This window comes from Festucalex cinctus, chromosome 1 (genome assembly GCF_051991245.1).
Source record: "Festucalex cinctus isolate MCC-2025b chromosome 1, RoL_Fcin_1.0, whole genome shotgun sequence".
Taxonomy (NCBI): Eukaryota; Metazoa; Chordata; class Actinopteri; order Syngnathiformes; family Syngnathidae; genus Festucalex; species Festucalex cinctus.
Window position 1 is genome coordinate 46,640,191 of NC_135411.1, and position 23,306 is coordinate 46,663,496.

The 23,306-nt window shown below is 38.5% G+C and overlaps 1 protein-coding gene and 1 non-coding gene across 8 annotated transcripts; both read left to right on the forward strand.

Annotated features, from left to right (window-relative positions):
• Positions 1-566: 566 nt before the first annotated feature.
• Positions 567-22,744, forward strand: hfm1 (helicase for meiosis 1). 7 transcript variants are annotated; one of them, XM_077537995.1, is made up of 41 exons: positions 567-690; positions 1,971-2,069; positions 2,156-2,271; positions 2,500-2,740; positions 5,261-5,592; positions 6,021-6,062; positions 6,605-6,675; positions 6,745-6,877; positions 7,867-8,018; positions 8,105-8,182; positions 8,302-8,457; positions 8,537-8,737; positions 8,814-8,902; positions 9,002-9,045; positions 9,128-9,229; positions 9,341-9,486; positions 9,635-9,729; positions 10,228-10,361; positions 10,481-10,528; positions 10,833-10,913; positions 11,082-11,173; positions 11,272-11,378; positions 11,978-12,025; positions 12,135-12,232; positions 12,312-12,446; positions 12,525-12,610; positions 18,136-18,219; positions 18,335-18,492; positions 18,576-18,679; positions 18,769-18,954; positions 19,039-19,104; positions 19,181-19,305; positions 19,427-19,506; positions 19,573-19,667; positions 20,636-20,725; positions 20,847-20,884; positions 20,945-21,131; positions 21,207-21,252; positions 21,497-21,569; positions 21,965-22,110; positions 22,244-22,744. In XM_077537995.1, exons 1-41 carry the CDS (start codon positions 620-622, stop codon positions 22,296-22,298), a joined length of 4,530 nt encoding a protein of 1,509 aa, XP_077394121.1. In that variant the 5' UTR covers positions 567-619; the 3' UTR covers positions 22,299-22,744. The 7 variants fall into 7 exon arrangements, 6 of the variants coding, with proteins under 6 accessions (XP_077394121.1, XP_077394095.1, XP_077394104.1 ...); XM_077537999.1 differs by adding an exon at positions 1,239-1,348 and having other exon boundaries at positions 676-690; positions 20,847-21,131; XM_077537969.1 differs by having other exon boundaries at positions 20,847-21,131.
• Positions 17,231-17,302, forward strand: trnam-cau (transfer RNA methionine (anticodon CAU)). The gene has a single exon. It is a non-coding gene; the product is annotated as a tRNA-Met (tRNA).
• Positions 22,745-23,306: the final 562 nt, after the last annotated feature.

Here is a 23,306-nt window from a genome sequence, read left to right on the forward strand (position 1 = left end):
TCCAAACAGGAGGCATAAAAAGGAGTAAATGAACAGCTTCCCTTTGGTGGCAGATTTTTGGTAGCCTTATGGTTAACACTAAAATATTTTCTTTAATTTTCTTTATTTTTTTATTTTTTACCTGTTTAATTGGCGTGTATCTCAGTTACAGCCGTTTTTTTTTTTTTTTATAAAATAAAATCGGATTATGTAAATAAAGGTTGTTCTCTCACATAAAATGAAACCCAGGATAGTCTTTGTTGTTGTTGTACTGGATTAGTGGCTGTCAGCATACAGTATTTCATTATTATTATTTGGTCACGTTTAATTAATGGAAATGGAGTCAATTCCATTATTTTGTCATTATAGTTTATGTATTAGGTCTTTTAATTCTAATCTTAAATAAGCCTAATGTAACCCCCATAAAGAAATGTATATATACATATATATATATATATATATATATATATATATATATATATATATATATATATATATATATATATATAAACATATATATATATATAAACATGTATAAATACAATTCCACTACCCGCTCATTGTTATTAACAATTACGTTATTCCAAATAATGAATTGGACAACGATTTGGAGTTTGTCCTATTCAAATCGGCAAGACTGATGACTAGTACTAAAAGCTCTCGAAGTCAGCTCCTACTAGCGTCAAAGAAGGGAGCCGTTGATGAACAGAGGTAATCAGAAAATTATATTTTGACAAGAGGACTTGCATTCTATGTCAAATTATAAGTCCAGTTTGTTCCTAATTCGTCTAAAATTAAAATTAAATGCCAACTATAGACGTTCCGTCATATGCTACACTGTTCGTTTTTTTGTTTTGTTTTTTAAATACTGTTTGCGAAGCTATTGCTAGTAATTAGCAATGCTAACTAATGTTCAGTCTGCTCTGAAAATTAACAAACAAAAGACGATAAGTTTCTCATAAAAATATGTGGTATTTTATTTATTAAATTATTTTAACAAGTCTAATATGTGTAATATTTGTCTGTTACGGTTAACATTTCATTCAAATGTAGCTAATAGTGACATTTGTTATATTGTGCCAGATGTAAGGCAAACTTGCCGCTTGGTAGCTACTGTGACGTTCACACACAGATTCAAATATTACCTAATACTGTACTTAAATGTAATTCTGCTTATGTTGAGGCTGTTTTTCTCTTTCTTGCATGGGTTTTCTCTGGGTAATTATTCATATGTACAGTATGAATGTGGGTGTGTGAAGATTGTTTGCAGTTGCACTGGTCGTCTGGGAACCAGTCCATGGTGTACCATGGTGTGCCTCTTCTTGCTCTAAGCTTTCCAGGGATTGGCTGCAGGTCACGTCAAACCCTAGTGAGGAAAAGCAATATAGAAAATGGATGAATATAGTTTTTTTTTTCTTTTTAATTAAGCGACCAGTCCAAGATGTACCCCATCTCAGACATGGTAGCATAGAAATGGATGGAAGTTTAAAATATTGGCAAATTACAGTCCTGTCAAATTGACACTTTAGGTTCCTCATTGCAGTATATCGCCACCAGAATAAAACAGTCAACATTTCAAATGGTGTCTAGATAAACAATAATGTTGATATGTCACATTATGTGCAAATTAATGTTTGTTTTTCGTGACTGTGACACCATTCTTCATCTACTTGCAAATAACCCAACTTCATTGTTTATCTTTGTTTATCTATGACAGTGAGATAGAACAATGAAATGTTTTTCCACTAGATAGCAGAAGCTACAGTTAACCTGTGTGTCCAACTGTTAGCATTACTACAACAGAATAATAACTTTGTGTTCAACTTAACAGGCTCAAATTTCCACTGAGTTATAAATGTGTTAATAAATTCTGCCAAGACCATCATTATTTATCTATATAGTACAGTATATATATATTTTGTGACATTTTTCTTTGGTGTTGTTACTGTGCGATTTTTCAAACGTCACATCTGTCTTGCCTCTCAATAAAGGGTGAAAAGTGCTGCACTAATGAATAAAATGTTGGACTCAGATGATTGCACCTTGTCTTTGGATAATCTGTTTTTTGGGAAACCTATCGTCCACAAAGTGTGAGTACAACAAGAAAGCCCTGAAACTCACTGTCATCTCTTTTATTTCAAATAATATTGTGTCACTTTTGGGTTGTAATCTGCAGAAAGCCACTGTACCGGGAGGACAGTTCGTGGCTTCTGGAAGCACCTCCTTCTCTTTCCCAGATTCCATCCACTCAGGTTATGCAGGAAGAGGCAGAGTCACTTGCTAACCTGTACAGTATGTTATGTTCCTATATGAATTCCTTTTCACTTGACTTCTATAAACTGTACCATATCTGGCTAATTGAAGTCTAACTATCGACTGTGTGACTCACTGTGAGATTGCTTTAGTAGCCTTGAAGAACTTTGCTCTTTCTTTCCCTTGTAAACAAATTGCAGTGTTTTAAAAAGCATTCTTATGACTGCTGTACAACTTAGTCAGTTATAACAGCTTTAGAATTCACAGGTTCCCAACAAAGACTGTCAAACAGTCTTATTGCGAGCGAGAACGAAGAGATCCAAGAAAGCACCGGCAGCGACAGTAGACTCGACGGCCATTGGGGAAGTGAAGGTTTTCAGGACCTCTATCATGGTCCCTGTCATAGTAGCTTAGAGGAAGATGACGGTCTGCAAGATACTGAACGAGGAACCATCAGCATGAAGTATTTATCTGCGGGTGACAGAAAAGGTCCACCTCTGCGGAGAAGGTAAGTTGGCAGTTCATACTCATTGTAGCCGTACATTTGCTTGTGAACTATGCTTTCTGGCGCTCATTTTCATATTGATGACTATTTAGGGATAGCACTTTCTTTCCGATTGATATGTGGTCAAGTCATTGTGGGTTCAATCTTTTAAAAACAGCACTGATTATTCATATATATGCAGTGGTGACTTGAGATACAAGTGACCCAACTTTATTACAGTACAATATTTACAAATGTATTACAGTTGAACCTCCAAAGTTAAAAGTCAAACATTTTGAAGTTTAACAATTTCTTTCTGAAAAATATCAAGAACGTCTGGTACTGTATTTGCAAGTCATAATTAAGTCAAATATTAAACTTCATTTTTCAAACACTTTCCAAGTTACTGTGCAAAAATCAAGCAAATCATATGTGGTCAACTTGTGTCAACCGTGGTCAACTTCTCTTTAAATTAAAATGTTACTTTGTAAAGGGTTTATGTTGTGAGACCTTGAGGCTGGAACAAATGAATTCACTTAAGATTATTTCATAAGGGAAGAATTATTGTCAAATTCAGACGACATGGAAGGATCATATTCAGGAGTTTATGCCGTGGATTAATACGTTCTTAACTCATTCAATCCCAAAAACGTATAAATACGTTTTTTAATACTTTCTCATTCACAACCAAAAACATATTTATACGTTTTTTTTTATATATTTTTTTTATGCTATAGCAAACAGAAGGCTTTAATATAGATTCTGACCTGAAGAAGTCGCTTAAAGCAATGGTAGTATTACAAAAAACGTCCATCAAGTGGCAGAAGAGTATAAGAGATCAGCCATGTTCCAACAAGCTTTTTTTTCCCCAGTGTTTTTTTTTGTTTTTGTTTTTTTTTCCTGATGACAAGAGAGTGTAATCTTTCTTTTAGTAGGTGTCCATGTTTTTATAGCACGAGAACATAATATTCTGTGGGCCTTGCAAAATCAGTCCAAATCCAGTCAAACAGGTTCAGTCAAAATGGCTGGGAGTGAAAGAGTTAACATTGATATACTTTGTGGTTTCCACCCTAGGTTAAGCCAAGACTCATATTTGACATTAGATAAATCTTACAACACATCTCTAAACAGAAGTGTCACAAAAAGTATGTACAATAGTGCTTTGAGATGTGAGATCAATTTGTTCTGTTACATTTGTAACTCAAAACACTCATATAGCAAATCATGTTTCTGAATTGAAATGAATGGAAATGCAATTCCAACATCCCAGAAATTGCCATAATAAAAAAATAGCACTGTATCATATTGTACTGTATTGTAAATACACAATTTTTGCCAAAATTTTTGCTTCATTTCCACGGACATTATGCAACTTCTGGTGAGCCTCAGCCACCAGGGGCCAGAATAATACAGAAATACAAATATACTGCACATGGAGAAGGTCTCAGCTCCTTAGTAAGACACAGTAATAATGGTGACTATTGTTATTAATTATTACCTGTCATCAGGGTTATAATGCCGCAACACCAATGCTTTTTATTTTTAGCTTGTCTATGGAATTTTGCATTGTTTGTTAGCATTAGACTTTCCTAAGGCAAAGAGCTATGTGGTTATTTTAAATACATAAAGTGTAATAAACTTTGTTTATAGTTAGTTTGACAATAAACTTGAGCTCGGAGTGACAATACACAGCTTGAACCCTCTCTTTTGAAGATTTTTTTTCACTATGATAAACTAATGTTTGCTGTGAAGTGAGTTGAGTTCACTGCCACCATATAACGCTCATATCATTGATTTTTGCTCTCAAGTCAAAACAATAAATCTGCCAAACGTCAGCTCGTATTTTGAAAAACTCATTAGTTGGGTCACTTGTATCTCAAGGCATATAACTGAAAACAATGTGGATGTGTGGTGGTAGGAGTTGTAGTGGACCAGAATTTATTTGTTCCTTCTGTCGCTATAAGTCACGAGCATAGATAGTTGAACAATTTGTTGTCATGTAATAATATTTTTGAACCAATTTAATCAAATTCAATCCCTCCTGGCACAGTATTTTGGAATCACTAGTGTATTTAGTGGCACGGTGATGACTGGTTAGCACGTTCGCCTCTCAGTGCTGAGGACGCAAGATCGAGTCCAGGCTTCAGCCTTCCTGGGTGGAGTTTGCATGTTCTCCCCATGCCTGCATGGCTCTTCTCCGGTTACTCCCGTCTCCTCCCACATTCCAAAGACATGCATGGCAGGTTGATTGGGTGCTCTGAATTGTCCCTCGGTGTGCTTGTGAGTGTGAGTGGTTGTTTGTCTGTGTGCCCTGTAATTGGCAGGCAACCATTTCAGGGTGTACCCCGCCTACTGCCCGAAGGATAGGCTCTAGCGCCCTCGCGACCTTTGTGAAGAGTAAGCGGTTAAAGAAAATGGATGGATGGATGAATAGTATATTTAGTAAGGTGGCTCAATCCTCAGGTCACTGTTGTTACCTTCACACTGGACTGCAGCTACAACAGTCTTCATCTTTTTGCTCTGCTGTGCTTCCGACCCAAACAGCTTGTTCAAGGTTCCCGTGTCGAGGCGTGGAGGTGACTTGTCAAACACAAATGACCCCTATAGTAGTCAGACAGCATCCAGACCTGAAACTTTTCGCAATCCGGTTGCCATGGCAACAGCGCCTCCTCCCCCTCTTCAGCCACCGAGGGCGACATTTAGCCACTCTGCTCCTTCGTCCCCCTTCCAGCCCGTCTCCTTCCTCCCCCCTCCTCTGCTCTCATCTGCAGTGAGCGTCAATCCCCCCCAGCAGGTGGCCCATGTGGAAAGGCAGGACAAGGGCACAATGAGAGCCTTGGTTCCACCCGGCGTGCCTGAGCCGCTCCACGTCCAAGGTCCTGCACCACGATTACACACTTGAAAAACACATCTCTAAAGAATATTCCTACTGTATAGCCTCTTAATAAGGTTGCAGCTAAACGACCATGCAAATGTGCAGCCATGACAGCAGCTTGTACAATGTGCTTGGGTTGCATTGAGGTGAACTGAGGTGAGCTCTGTGTAGTTGTAGGGGAGCATGCTAACCACTAGGCGGTAGAAAGTAACGGCGGGTAGTTAGAGAAAATCCCAGTACAGTATTATTGTTTACCATTGCCACTTAACTATAGCACATTACGTTAAAACAAATATCACAGCACACCATCAAACAAAAATGTCACAAAACATATAGTACATACTGAAAAAAAGTATATTTTAAGCTAAGTTTGAATGTCCAATTCATTTTTGACATGAAATTTTAATGGCTGTATTTTGTGCATTGTAGGGTCTTCAGGATCTGATGTTTTGCGCCCAGTCTCTGAAATCCGTATCCTTTTTTTTTTTTTTTACCTATTTAAAACTACAATCGATTGTTGTTTGTCTCTGAGTGCCCTGCAATTGGCTGGCAACCAGTCAAGGCTGTACACCGCCTACTGCCCAAAGCCAGCTGAGATAGGCTCCAGCACCCCCCGTGACCCTTGTGAGGAATAAGCGGTCAAAAAAACAAAAAACAAAACTACATTCATTAAAGACACCCTATAAAGTGAAAATAAATGTCTTCTAAATTTGACACACTCATGCTGAACTCCAAAGTTTGTCACGTAATGCTGTTGTAGCCACAACCCCAAAAAAAATATGCAAAATTAAATAAAATAGTTGAACGCTTTATCTGCACAATTATGTTCGACATGCCAGTCTTTGCACATTTTCAGTACTTCAAACAAGTTCCTTCAAGCAATTTACAGTATAATGTACCGGTATTTAGAAAGTACATCTCTGAACTCACTTTAAAGGGCCTTTAAATGAAATATTTTAGTCTGAGGTTTTCATAAATACTTGACATTTTCAATTCCTGATCCATGCTAACAGCAGCTAAATTCAGACCCGTCTTCAGCGAGTTCCCCTTTTTTAACTATGTCCAATCTAAAGCTCTAGATGAGGTAAGCATGATTTTAACTGAGCCTTCTGAGAGTTTGAGAGAATTGGCGTTGATAATGTTCGCATCTCAGATTCTTTACACAGACAAGAACTTTGTGGCATGTGCTCCTACCGGATCTGGTAAAACGGTGCTGTTTGAACTGGCTATCATTCACCTGTTGATGGAGACCACAGAGCCCTGGAGAGGCGTCAAAGCTGTATACAGTAAGTTTTCAGTTCACTTTGTTTCAAGTTTATATGTAATGCAGAATTCACACAAATGATCGTCATCTGCAAAAAAATAAAATAAATAAGGATCACTCATCTCTCTTTTAAAACAGCTTTTGAGAGCCGTGGGACATATTTTTATAATTGACGTATTTAACAGTCTTATGTTGGGATTGGGGCGGCACGGTGAATGACTGGTTAGCACGTCCGCCTCCCAGTTCTGAGGACTCGGTTTCTAGTCCAGGCTCTGCCCTTCCTGGGTGGAGTTTACATGTTTTCCCCGTGCCTGCATGGGTCTTCTCCGGGTACTCCGGTCTCCTCCCACATTCCAAAGACATCCATCCATCCATCCATCCATTTTCTTGACCACTTATTCCTTACAAGGGTCGTGGGGGTGCTGGCGCCTATCTCAGCTGGCTCTGGGCAGTAGGCGGGGGACACCCTGGACTGGTTGCCAGCCAATCGCAGGGCTCCAAAGACATGCATGGCAGGTTAATTGGGTGCTCTGAATTGTCCTTAGGTGTGTGAGTGTGTATGGTTGTTCGTCTCTGTGTGCCCTGCGACTGGCTGGCAACCAGTCCAGGGTCTCCCCCACCTACTGCCCAAAGCCACCTGAGATAGGCTCCAGCACCCCTCGCGACCCTTGTGAGGGATAAGCAGTCAAGGAAATGGATGGATGGATGTTGGAATTGCTGCTTTTTGACATTTCTTGGCATTCACACTTAATTCCTACAGAGGTAACAAAATTATGATTTAAACGTGATTAAATGAAAAGACATAACTCAAGACAACATCACAACATAAAAACAAAACAGTGAAATGGAAAAACACATCAAGTTAATTCACAAAATAAAAGCAAGATGTTTAGCTCAGGAAAGTGAAAGAAAACATAGGTACACGGTTGATAAGGTCAATGGAATTTCTTTATTTCAAATTCAATTTAAAAAAAAAAGATTTTATAACTATTGATTGTTTCTGCTTGCCAGTGGCCCCCATCAAAGCTCTCTGCAGTCAGTGCTTTGAGAACTGGACGAAGAAGTTTGGTCCTCTGGGACTGAACTGTAAAGAGCTGACGGGCGACACCGAGATTGACGACTTCTTCGAAATTCAGGACTCGCACATCATCTTGACCACGCCAGTGTGTGACAGCAATGTAGCAGGAAAAAAAAAAAAAAAACAAGTGCAAAAGGCATAACGTCATATAATGATGTATTCTTTCCCCAGGAAAAATGGGACAGCATGACAAGAAAGTGGAAGGACAACTGTCTGCTGCAGTTGGTCAGACTCTTCCTTATAGATGAGGTTAGTGTGTTTTCAGATATAAAGCCCCAGTGCATGAAATTGACTGACGTTCATTTTTAATAATGCCACCATCCAATGACTCATGTGCTTTTATGAAAGATGATCTTTTGTTTTTCCAGATTCATGTAGTGAAGGATGCAACTCGTGGTGCCACTCTAGAAGTGGTAGTTAGCAGGATGAAGGCTGTGCATGCCTACAGGACAGTCCACAATCAGGACAAAGGCATCTCCATGCGGTTTGTGGCTGTGTCGGCCACCATTCCCAATATTTCTGACGTAAGAACGCTAGAATTCTCTCATTTGTAGCTCCAGTGGCGCTTGTTTACTAGTCCTTGTATTATCTACCTTTGTGTAGATAGCAGATTGGCTGTCCAATGAGAATGGTCCAGCTTCATATCTGGAATTGGATGAGAGCCACCGCCCAGTGAAGCTGAGGAAAGTGGTTTTAGGATTCCCCTGTAGCCCGAACCAAACAGAGTTCAAGTTTGACTTGTCTCTTAATTACAAGATGGCCAATATCATACAGACTTATTCTGACCAGAAGCCTGCTTTAGTGGTACGTGCACTCTAAAAGTAAAGTGGTGTAGTGTTGTTCTGGGTAACCTTACGACAACAATCATCTTCTTCTATAGTTTTGTTCCACCAGAAAAGGAACCCAGCAGTCAGCTGCTGTTCTAGCTAAGGATACACGTTTCATTATGACCACTGAACACAAGCAAAGGTGTATATTCAACAACATCAATGACAAACTCTTGCATGTAACCACTTCAAGATATCAATGTTTGGAAGTCCGTCATGTCTTCATCTCCTTGCCTTTCAGATTAATGAAATATGCACAGTCCATTCTGGAGGCAAAATTGAAAGGTAACTTTTTTTTGTCATGGAAAGTTATGTGGTAATATAAATTACTGGGAAGTTGCCTGACAGGTTGATATTCTGTGTATAGAGCTGGTGATAATGGGAGTTGGTTACCACCACGCTGGAGTAGATGCCTCAGACCGAAAAGTGATAGAAAAGGCCTTCACTCTTGGAGACCTGCCTGTCCTTTGTAAGACGGGCAGTGTGTGACACGTGAACCTGAGTATCTTTCAAGGAACAACTGCTCGATGTAGCATTACTTTTTGTGATGTTGATACTGTCTGTTATTTCAATCTTATAGTTACCACACGCACTCTTGCCATGGGAGTGAACCTGCCTGCTCACCTCGTGGTGATCAAGTCCACTGTGCAGTATGTTGCAGGCTCCTGTGAAGAGTACAGCGAGGTTGACATGCTGCAGATGATTGGCCGGGCTGGAAGACCGCAGGTGATGTCAAATTTTGTAACGCAAACACATTAGTTAGATTATTAAAAAAAAAAAAAAACAGATTCAATAAGAAAAATAAATTATGGATTTTGAATGTTCTACCACCTTGTTTTTTTTTTTTTTTAATGATTTAATATTCTTGTCTTAGTTTGACACATCTGCCACTGCCGTGATCATGACCAAAATGCAAACCAAAGACAAGCATATGAAACTCATGAATGGGATAGAGATTATCGAGAGCAGGTATTGAATTTTTCCAGAGTGAAAGTTGATACGACAGTTGTAAAGTGAACCCCAGTTTATTGCTGTGATATATTCCAGGCACACACAGTAGATGAAAAAAAATTTGTCTAATAAAATTCTACTATCTTAATGCTAACATACTGTATAATGTGAAACACCATGAATGGACTAATGAACATTAGCATAGATGCTAAAGCAACAATACTCACAGGCATACAGACATTTTCTCTCTGCTCTGGGAACAACAACTGTTACTGGAGATTAGTGTGGGACCTTCTCTGCCTCTTCTTCTTGCTTTTAATTATGCTATATCTCTTCCAATTCATAGACCTCAGTGCTACCTGGTATGTTACGACACAATGTGATACTACACTGAAGATGCACAATCCTGTATAACTGTTAAAATAAATAAATAAATAAAAACATCTGACAATAAAAAAAAAAAAAATCTGTGAAATGGCAGGGGTGCGAAAATTGAACTAAATGTGTTTTGGACAGTTTGCACAGTCACCTGGTGGAGCACCTGAATGCCGAGATTGTTCTCCAAACCATCAGCGATGTCAACATGGCTCTTGACTGGATACGTTCCACCTTCCTCTACATCCGAGCGCTGAAGAACCCGGAACACTATGGTTAGCTCGCCGTAGAAAGTCTCTCACCATTAGCAGACAGCTTTAAAGTTGTCGTTGAATGGCAATATGGTCCTCAATGTTGTGATATTCATACCAATGCAAAGCCATTTGTAACTCAGGTTTCTCTGCTGACATAGACAGATGTGGGATTGAAGCAAAACTTCAAGGTAGGCTTTTACCTTCTCCATGGACGCTCAGATAATCAGACGTCCTTCCACATTCCAAAATAATAATGTGAGTTTAACTGAAGACGATTGGCTGACGACCAGTACGAATGCACTCCACCTCTTTGCCAAAATCAGCTTGAATTGGCTCAACTCACTTGCACTTTCAAGAATGGATGAAAGATGGATGAATTCTGTGGATCGGTGGCGATTATTCAGATTCACAGAATCCTCATCTTTTATTCTTTGTTATGTCTACTACCTCTAAATTTGAATGTAATATTCTGTTACTCCTCTCCTATTGTAGAACTGTGTCTAAAGAACCTCAACTCTCTGTCTTCTATCAACCTGATCACCATGGATGAGGACATCAATATTAAACCTACAGGTAGCGAAGCACTTTTTAATTGGTCTTGTATAACAAAAGGTAAGATGTTACATTTTTGTATTTCTTTGATGCATTTGGATTGGTGTGAACCCTTCGGGCTTTGATTTCATCTTTGGCAACGCTCTATGTGTTAAGAATGTTCCAAATGTTTTGTTTTGTTGTTTTCAGAGGCTGGCAAGTTGATGGCAAGGTACTGTGTTGCCTTTGACACCATGCTGCAGTTCAGCAAAGTATCTGGCGCAGAGAGCCTGTCTGACCTGGTAGGTTACCTGAGCAGGCTCGCTTGCAATTTCAGTTCACATTGACTTTGATGGAAATCCTGTTATTCCTGTTACCAATCTAAAATGTCTCTGCACAGATTGAATTGGTGTCAAAGAGCCAAGAGTTCAGTGACATTCAGCTGAGAATGAGCGAGAAGAAGCCCTTGAATACCTTAAACCGGGACAAGAACAGAACCACCATCAGGTCACATCATAAACAATTATTGTATTGTTATAATTTGTTGATTTGTATTATTATGTCACTATCGTCGCTGTCGGGCAGAATCCTTGGCTCTCCAAAACTTTTCAATAATAAAATGAAAAAACGACATCTTAGCTTTCAATGTTGAGGCGATATAATGGCATACAGAGGTGATATAATGGCATACAAACAGCTCCCACAGTGTGAAAAAAGATAGGTGGAGGACAACACTTTTAAGGCAGTTGACTTGACAGATTTGTTCTCAAGACTTTTTAAATTTTCAAATTGGTTAATAATGTGTTAAAAAAAAAAAACAGTCTTGGGAAACTCACTACAAATCCATCCATTTTCTTGACCACTTATTCCTCACAAGGGTCGCGGGGTTTCTGGAGTCTATCCCAGCCAGCTTCAGGCAGTAGGCGGAGTTACACCCTGTACTGGTTGCCAGCCAATCGCAGACACTCTCACTACAAATTTTGCTTTTAAATAAGAAGTTTACTATATTTGGACACACAAGTTTTTTTTTTTGCCTGACAGCGGCGTTATGTGTTTTGGGAAGTGGATTAAAATTTAGGTCAGATAAACTTGCATGTAATTCGCAGGTTTCCGATGGAAGGAAAGATCAAAAGCAATAATATGAAAGTGAACTGGTGGGTGTTTTTTTTTTTTTTTTTTGCCTCTTTGGCAAAATTGCGTCCAATAAAGAATAAATAGCTCATTTTAGTTTTATTCCAAGCCTGTGTTCGTATTTCCTTGCAGCTTGATTCAAGCTCAGTTGGGGTCCATCTCAATTCAGGAGTTTGGTCTCACACAGGATACAGCCAAAATTTTCAGGAATGGGTTGCGCATCAGCAAGTGTATGTCAGCCGAAGCAGAGACAACAAATGTGTTTGGGATTTTGAAACAGACTCCAACTTGTATTTTGACTCCAACCAGGCCTTTCTGAATACCTGAGTCAACATTCCAAAATGGGTTTCAGTATTCTGCTCAATTCTCTGATCATGGCCAAATGTTTCAGAGCAAAACTCTGGGAAAACTCTCCGTATGTCTCGAAACAGCTTGACAAGATCGGTGAGGCTGCCGCAAAAAAAAAAAAATCACATTGCACTTACACTAACAGTCCAAGTAAAACGTGATACTGTTTTTCAGGCCAAACTCTGTCAACTGCAATGGTGAATGCTGGACTCACCACATTCAGCAAGATAGAGCAAACCCACCCAAGAGAGATTGAGTTGGTCAGTCTTCATCTGTGATACACACTCCTCATAGTTTTTAAACGCACATCTATTTTGGACAAGATAGATTTATACAATTTCAGCTTATTTGCCATTCAAAATAAATTTAAATGCTAAATATAAAATGCATTATACATACAAATGGTAGTTGGTATGGTATGGCAAAGTTTGAAACAACTTTTTTTCCTTGAGTAGCAATTTTGCTAATCAAAGACTATTTGAGGAGCAAATTACTCATTTTGAGGAACATTTTTTTCCCCAACTTAATCACAAGGACCTGAAGCACAGGTTTTATTAAACAATAAGAATATGACAGTTTAACAGGGAGGTTGAATATAGGGCTGCAGTGTTGGTTGTGTGTTTACCTTGGGCCCCAAATAGCTAGCTACGGCCCTACATCCCAAGGTTAGCCAGTGAAGTGACAAGCCGGTAGAAGTGTAGCAGCTCATGCATTGACGACGAAGGCAGCTAGTAAGCGCAATGACTAATGTGAATCGCTCAACACACTGACCATTGACACTTCTTGTGTCCATCGCAGTATTATTCTTCAGGTTGCCACGAAAACAGGCTCACATGAGGCAAGGCAAGTTTGTTTGTTTAGCTCGTTTCATCCACAAGGCAACTCAATGTGCTTTACACAAGGAAAGACAACACCTATAAGCATCAACAAACACCGCAGTTAACAACATTCAGAAGCAAAGAAGAGAAAACAAAAGCAGGTTACAAAATTTACTAAAAGAATATATGAAGAAAACATATTTAAAAGACTTTAATCAAAGGTATGTGAAAGCAAAGTTTTAACCTTGATTTAAAAGCATTTACACTCGGGCCTGACTTCACTTCTGTTGAGCGAGGATTTCTTCCCCGATTGGTTAGGTTAGGAGGGAGTCGTACAATCACTACGTATTGCCACCGTAACGAGTTAGCTTTCAATGACTTCTGTAACATTTGGCAGCACTGTGTTTTGCGCCGTAAACGCCCATTCGCTGTTTGGCCTTTCAGTGTGTTTGCTTGTGGCACAAAATGCAATTTTTAAATTTCAAACTGCGATGCAAAACCACTTATTTCAAGCCTTATATGGTGACAGTTGGTATTTTGATTATACTAGTATTAGAAGGCAATATTGTGGTCTGGAAAAAGTGTCATTTATGATTTGCTAAATTTTCAAAGCTAAAAAACAAACAAACCAAAAAAAACAAAAAACCCAGTCACTCACTGTCAGAACAAAGATACAAGTAAAAAAAATAAATAAAATATATTTTAAATATCACCAAATCGAATTTTTTTTTTACCCAAACTGTGACTTATGAGCAGGGCAAGCTATTTTGGTGCCCTAAGCATAAATGTTTTGTGGTGCCCCCTCAACACTCCGTCCGCACACCCCATCACCCCTCCCCTGGTAGAAATAAACTGATCTGAGTATTTGTCAGTTTTGCTTTATTAAACAAAATAACTTGTAAGTAGGGCTGGGTTTGAAATATCGATATATCGCTATCATATCGATACACCTTTTCATATCCCAATATCGATACATAAAACCATGTATTTATATCGACCCACCCATTTTTGTCAATTTATTTACACAGCCTGTGCTGTGGTTGTAATTTATTAAAATTATTATTTATTGTTTTTATCAGGCCATGTTAAATGAAACAGATTAATGTAACTGCAATGGATTCAATTCCTAATGTAAATATTCATATTCTTACTAATGCATTAAATTAGAGCAAGAAGTTTCTACTCTTTGCAGCATTGGTACTTTTGACTGTCTAAAATATGTGCTGCATGAATTCCTCAACTGAATCGAAAATCGTTGTGAATCATGAATTAAATCGGGCCCTTGTGAATCGAATTAAATCGATTCTGGAAATCTGAATCGATACCCAGCCCTACTTGTAAGTGTCAATATTGAAGTTTTAAAAATGTTCACAAAAATAAGTGATAAATAATAAGTCTTTCTAAAACTAACAATGACACCAAATACTCAAATAAATAAAGCTAAATGAATTAAAATAAAACTCAATGCCACTACTATTAACAATTTAACATCTAGAAATAAACAAAGTGCAAGCAAGTTAGTAGAGGCCCTACAGAGGCACATGTCTACATTTCTGGGCTATCAGGTCATCATATGACAGCTTTTGTGCAATTTCCGCATTTATGTTAGGGTATGAAATGCTCCTTGAACATATTGAAGCATTGATCCTGTATTCAGAAATACAAGACAATATTCAGGGATTCTACAATGAAATATGGTTTTGAACCAACCATGGTACAAACATTTTCTAAATTGATTAGGATTATGGTAAATGTATGTAAACATTCTGGACATAATGTTAAAACTATGAATATGAAATGAGGAAATCTACTTAGCCTTAAGATGATGATTATTATTATTTTCAAATTACACTTTCACCAGTAGATGCCGCTCTTGGCCGTTCCATATGAAACAATATTGTCTCGTCACATTCCATTTAACATACCGTATAATGAACGTGCTGGTCACAACCATTCCACTGCGGCGGTTTGGAGTGTTTTTTTTTTTTTTTTTGCTAACTGTGGTCATGTAAACGTAGCTGCTACAAAATAAACAAATTGTCATACCTGCAAGTGACGCGCGAGCATCATCTCATTGTTTTTTTCTTTTCCTCTTTTCTGCCCCCAATTGTTGATGCCTTTTTGATGACATGTCCAGATATCCAAGAATAAACCTGCCAAATTTGCGATTGAAGCATAAAGTGCACTCCACCCCCCTCCCCCTTTCCCTAGTAGTTTGCTTCGTTGGAACGAAAGTGCACCCCGCCCCCCTCCCCCTTTCCCTAATAGGAACAAACTACTAGGGGAGGGGGGGCACCAACGTAGACCAGCGATATCGCTCGTCGAGTAAATAATGCTACGTTATTTTTTGTATTTATTAACATGCTTTACAAGCATTTATTTTAAATATTAGACACTGATATTAGAATTACTAATATGATTATTTTTACGGGCTTGATTTGTTTTTTTGTGCCCCCTTAAGCCTAATTTATGCCTCCACGTTTGCTCTCGCGTCGATGAGCGCCGTCGATCACATGATCGACGCGAGCCATGAATTTTAAGTGCTGCGTCGCTCGTGGCCGGCCGACGTGCACACGTCGCCAATCCTTGGACGCACGTCCATGGCGGGGCGTCGCTCGCTTCTCATTGGTCCGTTCGATGGCGTTTTTTCTTTTTTTTCTCTCTCTCTCTCCCCGCCCCCCGCCCAGATAGTTTCCGTGAAGGCAACTGGCGGCGCAAATCGACTTCCCTGCTCGGAGACCACGGCTGTGCATGTGGATATGTGCCTGGGACGAGAGGCGGAAAACAACAATAACAAAAAAAAAAAAAAAAAAAAAAACTGTGTTCGCTAAGCGCACGGCTGTTGTGTTTTGGCGAGTTTACGGCCGACACCGGTGCAAATTGGCAATAATTAATTGCCACGGTGATGAACTTACTCTCCCCCCGGCTTTGTTTCGTGTTTCTGAATTAAATTGAACTTCCTGAATCCGTCATAAAATGCAGAAGAATCGCCACTCTGTGGCGGCCCAGCCATAGCGACAGCGGGACTTGGTGTGAAACTCCAGCAGACACCGATGTGTATTATGATGTGTATTGCGCACAAGTCGGAAGGCAAACGCACGAGCGGAGCTCCAACGTGACGCCTCGACGCGAGCCTCTCGCAGAAGCATACTGAGGCCTTTATTCGGCAGTTGGTGCCCTACGCGCAGTGCGTGATAAGCGTATGCGGAGCGCCGTGTCTGCTTATGAGGTTTCAGCTTCATGCATAATATGCATAATACAGTAATAACAATGCAAATGTGAACACCTCATATTTGTGGAGGGTGCCAAATCCGTAAGTAACTTACTAAAAAAAGGTATGCATTTTCTGATTAATGCACAAAACGGTGTAAAGGACAACTTTCGCTCCTGAGCTCACTGAGTTTCCTTGGCACCAACATGCCACCAGGTGGCGCCACAGGCTACTGTTACTACAGTGCTTAGTCAAAGCATTAAAACAGCAAGTCGGTCTTGAATATGCTCGGGTTCATTGTACGGTCCAGTATATATCTTAAGTAGCTTCTAAGTATTGTTTATTGTCCAAGGCAGTAAATCCCAACGACTACTACTTCAACTGTTACATCAGGCGCGTTGCAGGAAATATCCAATCTCATTTAATTGTTCCTTAAATTAGATTTTACTCGTCGTCTATGTAAGCGACGTATAGTAATAGCCGCAACAGTTTAATTCTCCTCCGCTGGATGGCAAAAGGTACTGTACTACGTAATTAAATCAGTGTATCCAACTGTTGCTTGTCTTGCAACGGAAGGTTGAGGAAAAATACTGGGACATGCTGCTTCCATGCCACTGTGGGCAGTAAAATTGTTTTGTTTTGTGCATCAAAATGGCATTGGGGGTTAAAAAAAAAAGGAAAGAAAAGAAAAGCAAATAATGCAAGTGAATCACTATGGCGTCAACCTGGTAGGAGTCCGCTAATGCTCCTTGTTTACTCAGGTAAAGCCGGGTAGGTGTAATGGAATGGGCTTGTTTTGGGAAGTTGGGCGTTGTCGACTGAGCACTTGATAATCAAAACGTCGTTTCATGAGCAGAGTGGCGCAGCGGAAGCGTGCTGGGCCCATAACCCAGAGGTCGATGGATCGAAACCATCCTCTGCTAGTTTTGCCACTCTAATCAAAAATTATACACCAAACGTTTCTGCACTCAAACGCACGGACTCGGTGTTGCAGTTTTTCACCAGCTCATCAAAAGTGCATTATTTTCTATGATATACTACGATCAATGGCAGTGACATCACAAAAGAAGAAATCCACTGTGGCAAGGACTGATACTGTGAACATGGTGGTCATGAAACTGTACGTCTTCAACCTATCTGTGGATATAATAATAATAATAGTAATAATCGTATAAAGCTTGCAATTATATACCTACTTTTGGATGTCCTGTATTTTTATATATTATTTGTAGAATGTTTTCGCAAGACCCTCTCAGTGTCACGAGGGTCACAGTATTTTCAATTTTAACACTTGCTGTTTATAGACCCCCCCCACACACACACACACACATTTATATATATATATGTATATATATATATATATATATATATATATATATATATATATATATATATATATATATATATATATATATATATATATATATATATATATATATATATATATATATATAATTTTTCAGATGGAAATTTGTATAATCAAATGTAAATATATACAGTATTTTGTATGTGCAGTAGCCTCATAGTACTGGGCAAAAGTCTTCAATTTGTTGTTTTAGCAAAGCCATTACGATCCTACTGTACTGTATAGTCCTAACTAGAAGGCCACTTATTACAGCACCTGCCTCCATCAAGGCTGAACTATTAAGAGTGAAGACAATTCATAGAGCTTTGCATTTGGTTCTGTGGTACAGTAATGTATTTGTACTGATAATACAGTATGTTGTAAAAAGTAAAAATTGGATATACTGTGCAGATTCTCAACAGACATCCACCATTTGGAAACCAAATCAAGGAATTTGTCCTACACCTCCCAAAGTATGAGGTCACCTTAGAGCAGGTAAAAAGCGTATTTGTGAAGGGTGTTTTCATATTATGAACTTTTAAGAAGACTACTATGTTGTTGTTGTTTTTTTCTTTACAATTTCCTTTCATTTCACTACTGTATTTCCCAGCTACCAAGGTATAGCTCCAACATCGCTGAGATTGTTGTGAAGGTGAACCTCAAAAACCGAGAACTGCTTCTGATCAAGAGAACAGCTCCAGACAATCACTATGTTTCTCTGGTCATCGGAGACTCTGACAACAATTGTGTCTTCCAGCAGAAATTCACGTAGGACATCTTTGACAAAATGATAAAGATTGTTTACTGTAACAATTTCAAAAATAACGTATATATTTTTTTTTTCTTCTGAGTGACCTGTTGCTGTTGAAGTGCAGTAGCTGGTCAAAGAAGATTGAAGTTTCAAAGGCCTTGAAGGGAGATGAGATCAGTGTGAATCTCATCAGCTCAGAATATGGTGAAATTATGTTTCATTTCAACTTAATGTTCAAAAGCATCTCAAAATTGATGACCGGATTGTCTTGACTGTTTTTTCCTCTTTGACAGTTGGCCTTGACATCCAGCAGAAATTCAATGTGTACTACTCAGGCGCACGCAAGTTTGAGACTGATAATCTGTACAACATGTCCTATGAGTCTGCCAGAGGGACACTACAGCAGTCAGCAGCAAACCTACAGTCAGTTAACAAAGCTACACCTCGAAAGGGAAGCATACCGTCTTCTACAGAACAAGGTATTACAAGCATCGGGATAGGTAAAAATGTATTTAAAAAAAAAAGTACAGTAATCCCTTTTTAATTGTCTTCAATGTGATGAGATGGAGGTAACAGAAGGCAGTGCAACCATCTCTGCAAGAATAAAGACCAGTGTGGCCATGACTGTTGTAAGTATAATCGTTCATCTGTCCTTGAAGATTTACACAAACAATGTTTACTGAGCATCCTTCAACTGCCCCCAAGGTAAAACCGGCGTAACTGTGGTACGAAAGAGGCTGACAAACAAAGTTGGGAATTTCTCTTCATATTTGAGCGATCTGAGGAGTAGGTGTGACACACTTGCACCCACTCCAGTCAAACGACTCAAGGTGAGACACCCACTGATGATAGGAATATGGATAATTGACACTGAAGAGAGAAAAGTGTATGCCTTTTTTTTTAGATTAAGATTTGTGTCATGTTTAAATATTGGCTTTGTTCTCTTGTGAGATTAAAATGACGGAGGACTCTGTTGGTGTTAACATGCAGCAGTTTTCATACAAAGCTAAGAAACTACACACCATGACCAGGTGAGCCTGTAATAATGTTGTCTAAAACTGAAATGTTGAATTTCACTGCTTATATCTTACTTGAAGCCATGACAGATACCACCACAAGGCTTCTGCTGTGATGGATCTGACCGGAGAAGGTTCTTCACAGTATCCACATCATATAGACGACTTTGACATAGGTAGCTGGCTATCTTACTCCTCACAATTCCTCACATCCTCAACATTGCAAGGTTAAATACTGACCAAGATTAACTGATGCATTTCCAAACGTGAATACAAAAAAAAGAGATGGCAACATTTCGATGAAGTAAGCAGTGTGTAGTATGTTTCAGACACAATGCGTGCGATGAAGTGTGTGTGGGGGGGCTTGTTCCATATTCACTTAAGTTGTCACATTTTAAACTTTACGAAAATCGATAGGCTGATGAGTCAAAAAAATATATGAAACATATACAGTTTAAAATGTATATATATATATATATATATATATATATATATATATATATATATATATATATATATATATATATATATATATATATGTATATGTATATATATATATATATATATATATATATGTATATATATATATATATATATGTATATATATATATATATATATATATTTATATACATACATATAAATACATATACATATTTAAAATGACGAGTGCTTTGTCAATTGGGTACTTTAAAGGTGTGTTGTGCTGTGAGTTTGTTCATCCGTACTGAAGTAGGTATTGAAGTCGTCCTCTTGGTGCTGTTCATATTTTGACATTAATGAGACCAAGTCAACGCCTATTAATTGATCATCAGTAGCTCGACATTGAGCTTAGAGTTCACAGAGTGTCATCGCCAGTTTGCAACAGAGAGACTGGAAGAGTCACAGAAAGTGTTGTGGATTTCGCTATTTAGTTTATTTTTTAGAGAACAGGAAGTTGTGCAAAAAATACTGAAACATTGAAAAGTTGAACATTGCATTCAGAACTTTAGACAAGGTGAAAATATAGCTAAATGTAAATGTTATAGCGCATTTTAGGTTTGTCCTGAAATTTCACCTTAAAGCCCCTAACGTTGTGTGTTTAGTGTATGTTCTGTGACCACACTTTATTCATTTATTTTTTGCATTTGGTAACTCCCTCTTTAGATGATGACATTTTTGTGGACATGCACAGAACAATGGAGAAGCCAGTCCAAGCTAATGTTGCAGCTAATGTTGCACCTGGTACCCACCAAGGTTGGACCCCCAACCCTCTTTAGTTTTAGATCTTAATTTGACATTCCCACGTTCTAGGCCAACAGAGACAACTCTCATACAAAACTAATACTGTCTCTCATCTGTTTTAATTAATATTCAGTTTCAGTCAGCTGGGGGAATGCCGGATCAATTGCTGCTGTGAGTAAAGGCCTTGAAACGCACATGAACCCAATCAACACAGCATGTACTATCTCACAGAGAACCTGGCAAGCGACAAATCAGAGCACTCATAGCAACAATGAAACATTGTCCCAAATTCCAAGTGTCAACTTTGACCTGGGAAATGATTGGGATGACTGGAGTGACTTTGATGAAGAGAACCTTGTCCATGCCAGTGGTACCGCATCACTGACTCAAACGCAGTCAAATGAATGCAACATATCAGGTAGTCTCTTTTAGGTGTGAGATACTATTGGCTGATGTGTGTATAGTGTGCGTTCATTCATCTTTGTATATGCAGGTTATGTGGCTAAATCACCATGTCGCCCAAATGCCGTTCCATTGAGGTAGGGCCAGAATATCCCTTACATACATTGTGTAATGGGTAGATACTACTATGTATTAACCAAGCTTAAGTACAGCTGAAACATATTTATGTTGTCTCAAGTATCCATATCTGATTCAAGTTCAGCTCAGAGGGACGCTTTCGTTTATCAAAAATTAGTTTTCCATATTTATTTATTTATTTTACTGATGGAAGCTATAAAATGTGATTATTTATTTTTGTTTACCTTTTTTTTCGCCCCTCAGGTCAATTTCTCAAAATGTACTGAGCAATCCTGGACCCTCACCTTTTGCAGCAGGACAGCTGAACCAAACAAAGGTACGTGTATACATACAGACAAACATACAATACGGCATGTGACATGTTGATAACTGAAGAGGGTAAACCATCAATTTTGTTTAACATCGAATCACATGTATGTGAACCACAATACAGTATGTGTCTTAATAGCATCCATAGTAGTTAGTTCTAATTTTGTACATGGGGTTTGTCTTTATGAATTCTATCAGTTTTCATTTCATCATTGCACTTCATATTGACGTGGTTTTACTTGAGGGCGATCACCAGGAGTCAGGAAGTACGTTACTGTATCTATTTTTGGGCAGTAACCATAACAGTCCTATACATTTTAATGAAACACCATACAATCTTAATCCTAGTAGCCATCAATAGATTTGACATGTTGTGTGCATGATTGTTTTCTTCATGTGCAGAATCCAAGCATGTTCAGTGCAGGGATCGCAACAAAATCACCAGAAAGAACAACATCAAGCTGTGTGTACCCACCTACTCAAAGATTCAATTTCTTCTCTACAATGAGCGTACCGTTTGATGCCAATGCGACTGACAACAACAACAGGTATTGGCTCATTTAATTATGTATAAGGCTTCAGCTAAAATTATATCTTTTTTTCCTTGTACATTTCGTGACGTGCTTTCCATATAATTCAATTTAGCTGAATGCCTGTCCCCTCTCCATCTTGTTTTATCAGGACCGACAGCAAAGAAGAAGAAACTTTTTTTGGAATATTTGATGGTATATTTTAGAACTTCTGAATGACAAAACGACCAAAATGTTCTTTCCCCATGATGGATGTTGTGGGATGTTGTTGCTTTCTCCAGATGATTTTTGATGGTATATTTGAGAAATTCTGGATGACAAAATGTTCTTTCCCATTGGTTGATGTTGTGGGAAGTTGTCTATTCCGCTAGATAGGATTTTGTATTTATATGTCTCATTGTTCACTTGCTTCTTCAGTGTAGTGGAGACACTACAGGGTTAAGATATTAACTAAATGTTTGTGTTATTATTGTTTTTTGTTTTTTTTTAATGAGGAGGCTAAGATTGTTGTTAACGTCTGAATAGAAGTTTGCCCTTATGTGTACTTCTCAAGAAGAGAACAATGGAATTGCATTGTTTGTGTTTCATCATAGTTCCTTATTTATCTATTCATTTATTCATTCATTCATTCATTAAACTTGTTTATGACTGAGACGAGACATTGTGACGTTATTATAATATCATTGATTTCAATGGCGTCATGACCTGTTGGACCTGCCTAGTTTGTGTTGCTTTGGCGCCCTCTTCAGGCGTTTTCGCGTAGTTTTTCGGTTGATTTCAGCCGCGTTCCGGTAGGTGATCACATGACATCCTTAGTTAATAGTGGGCCGTGTGCAAATCACTCGCTAGCTTGCATACTGGCGACATTCTCACGACTTCCTATGTTGCTTGTGCCACAGAAAAGCATCGCTTGTGAGTTTATCTTTTTCCTTTAATGTTGCTTTCATTTATAAAAGGTATTTGATATTTTGTTTGCGTAACTAACACCAGTTATGTTGCAGTTTGTGCACAGCTATTTGTATCGTCATTTGTGCATGTATATTTGAGTGACATAACATTGTATTGTATGTTTATACTGTTTCAGTTTTACAGAATATAAAGTAGAAATATTGAAGACAACAGTAAAACGAAAACTTTACTCCAGCCTCTTCATTTTTCCACTTTGACTGTTCGCTATCTGTCAATTTGTGTTGGGCACACACATTATATAATAA

Bases quoted from the DNA above. Each gene is read 5' to 3' on its own strand.
- hfm1 (XM_077537969.1), top strand. From the start codon at position 620: ATGACTAGTACTAAAAGCTCTCGAAGTCAGCTCCTACTAGCGTCAAAG. The intron at 5,593-6,020 runs GTCCTGCACCAC...TGTGCATTGTAG, and splicing joins TGAGCCGCTCCACGTCCAAG to GGTCTTCAGGATCTGATGTT. The intron at 11,379-11,977 runs GTCACATCATAA...TGTAATTCGCAG, and splicing joins AAGAACAGAACCACCATCAG to GTTTCCGATGGAAGGAAAGA.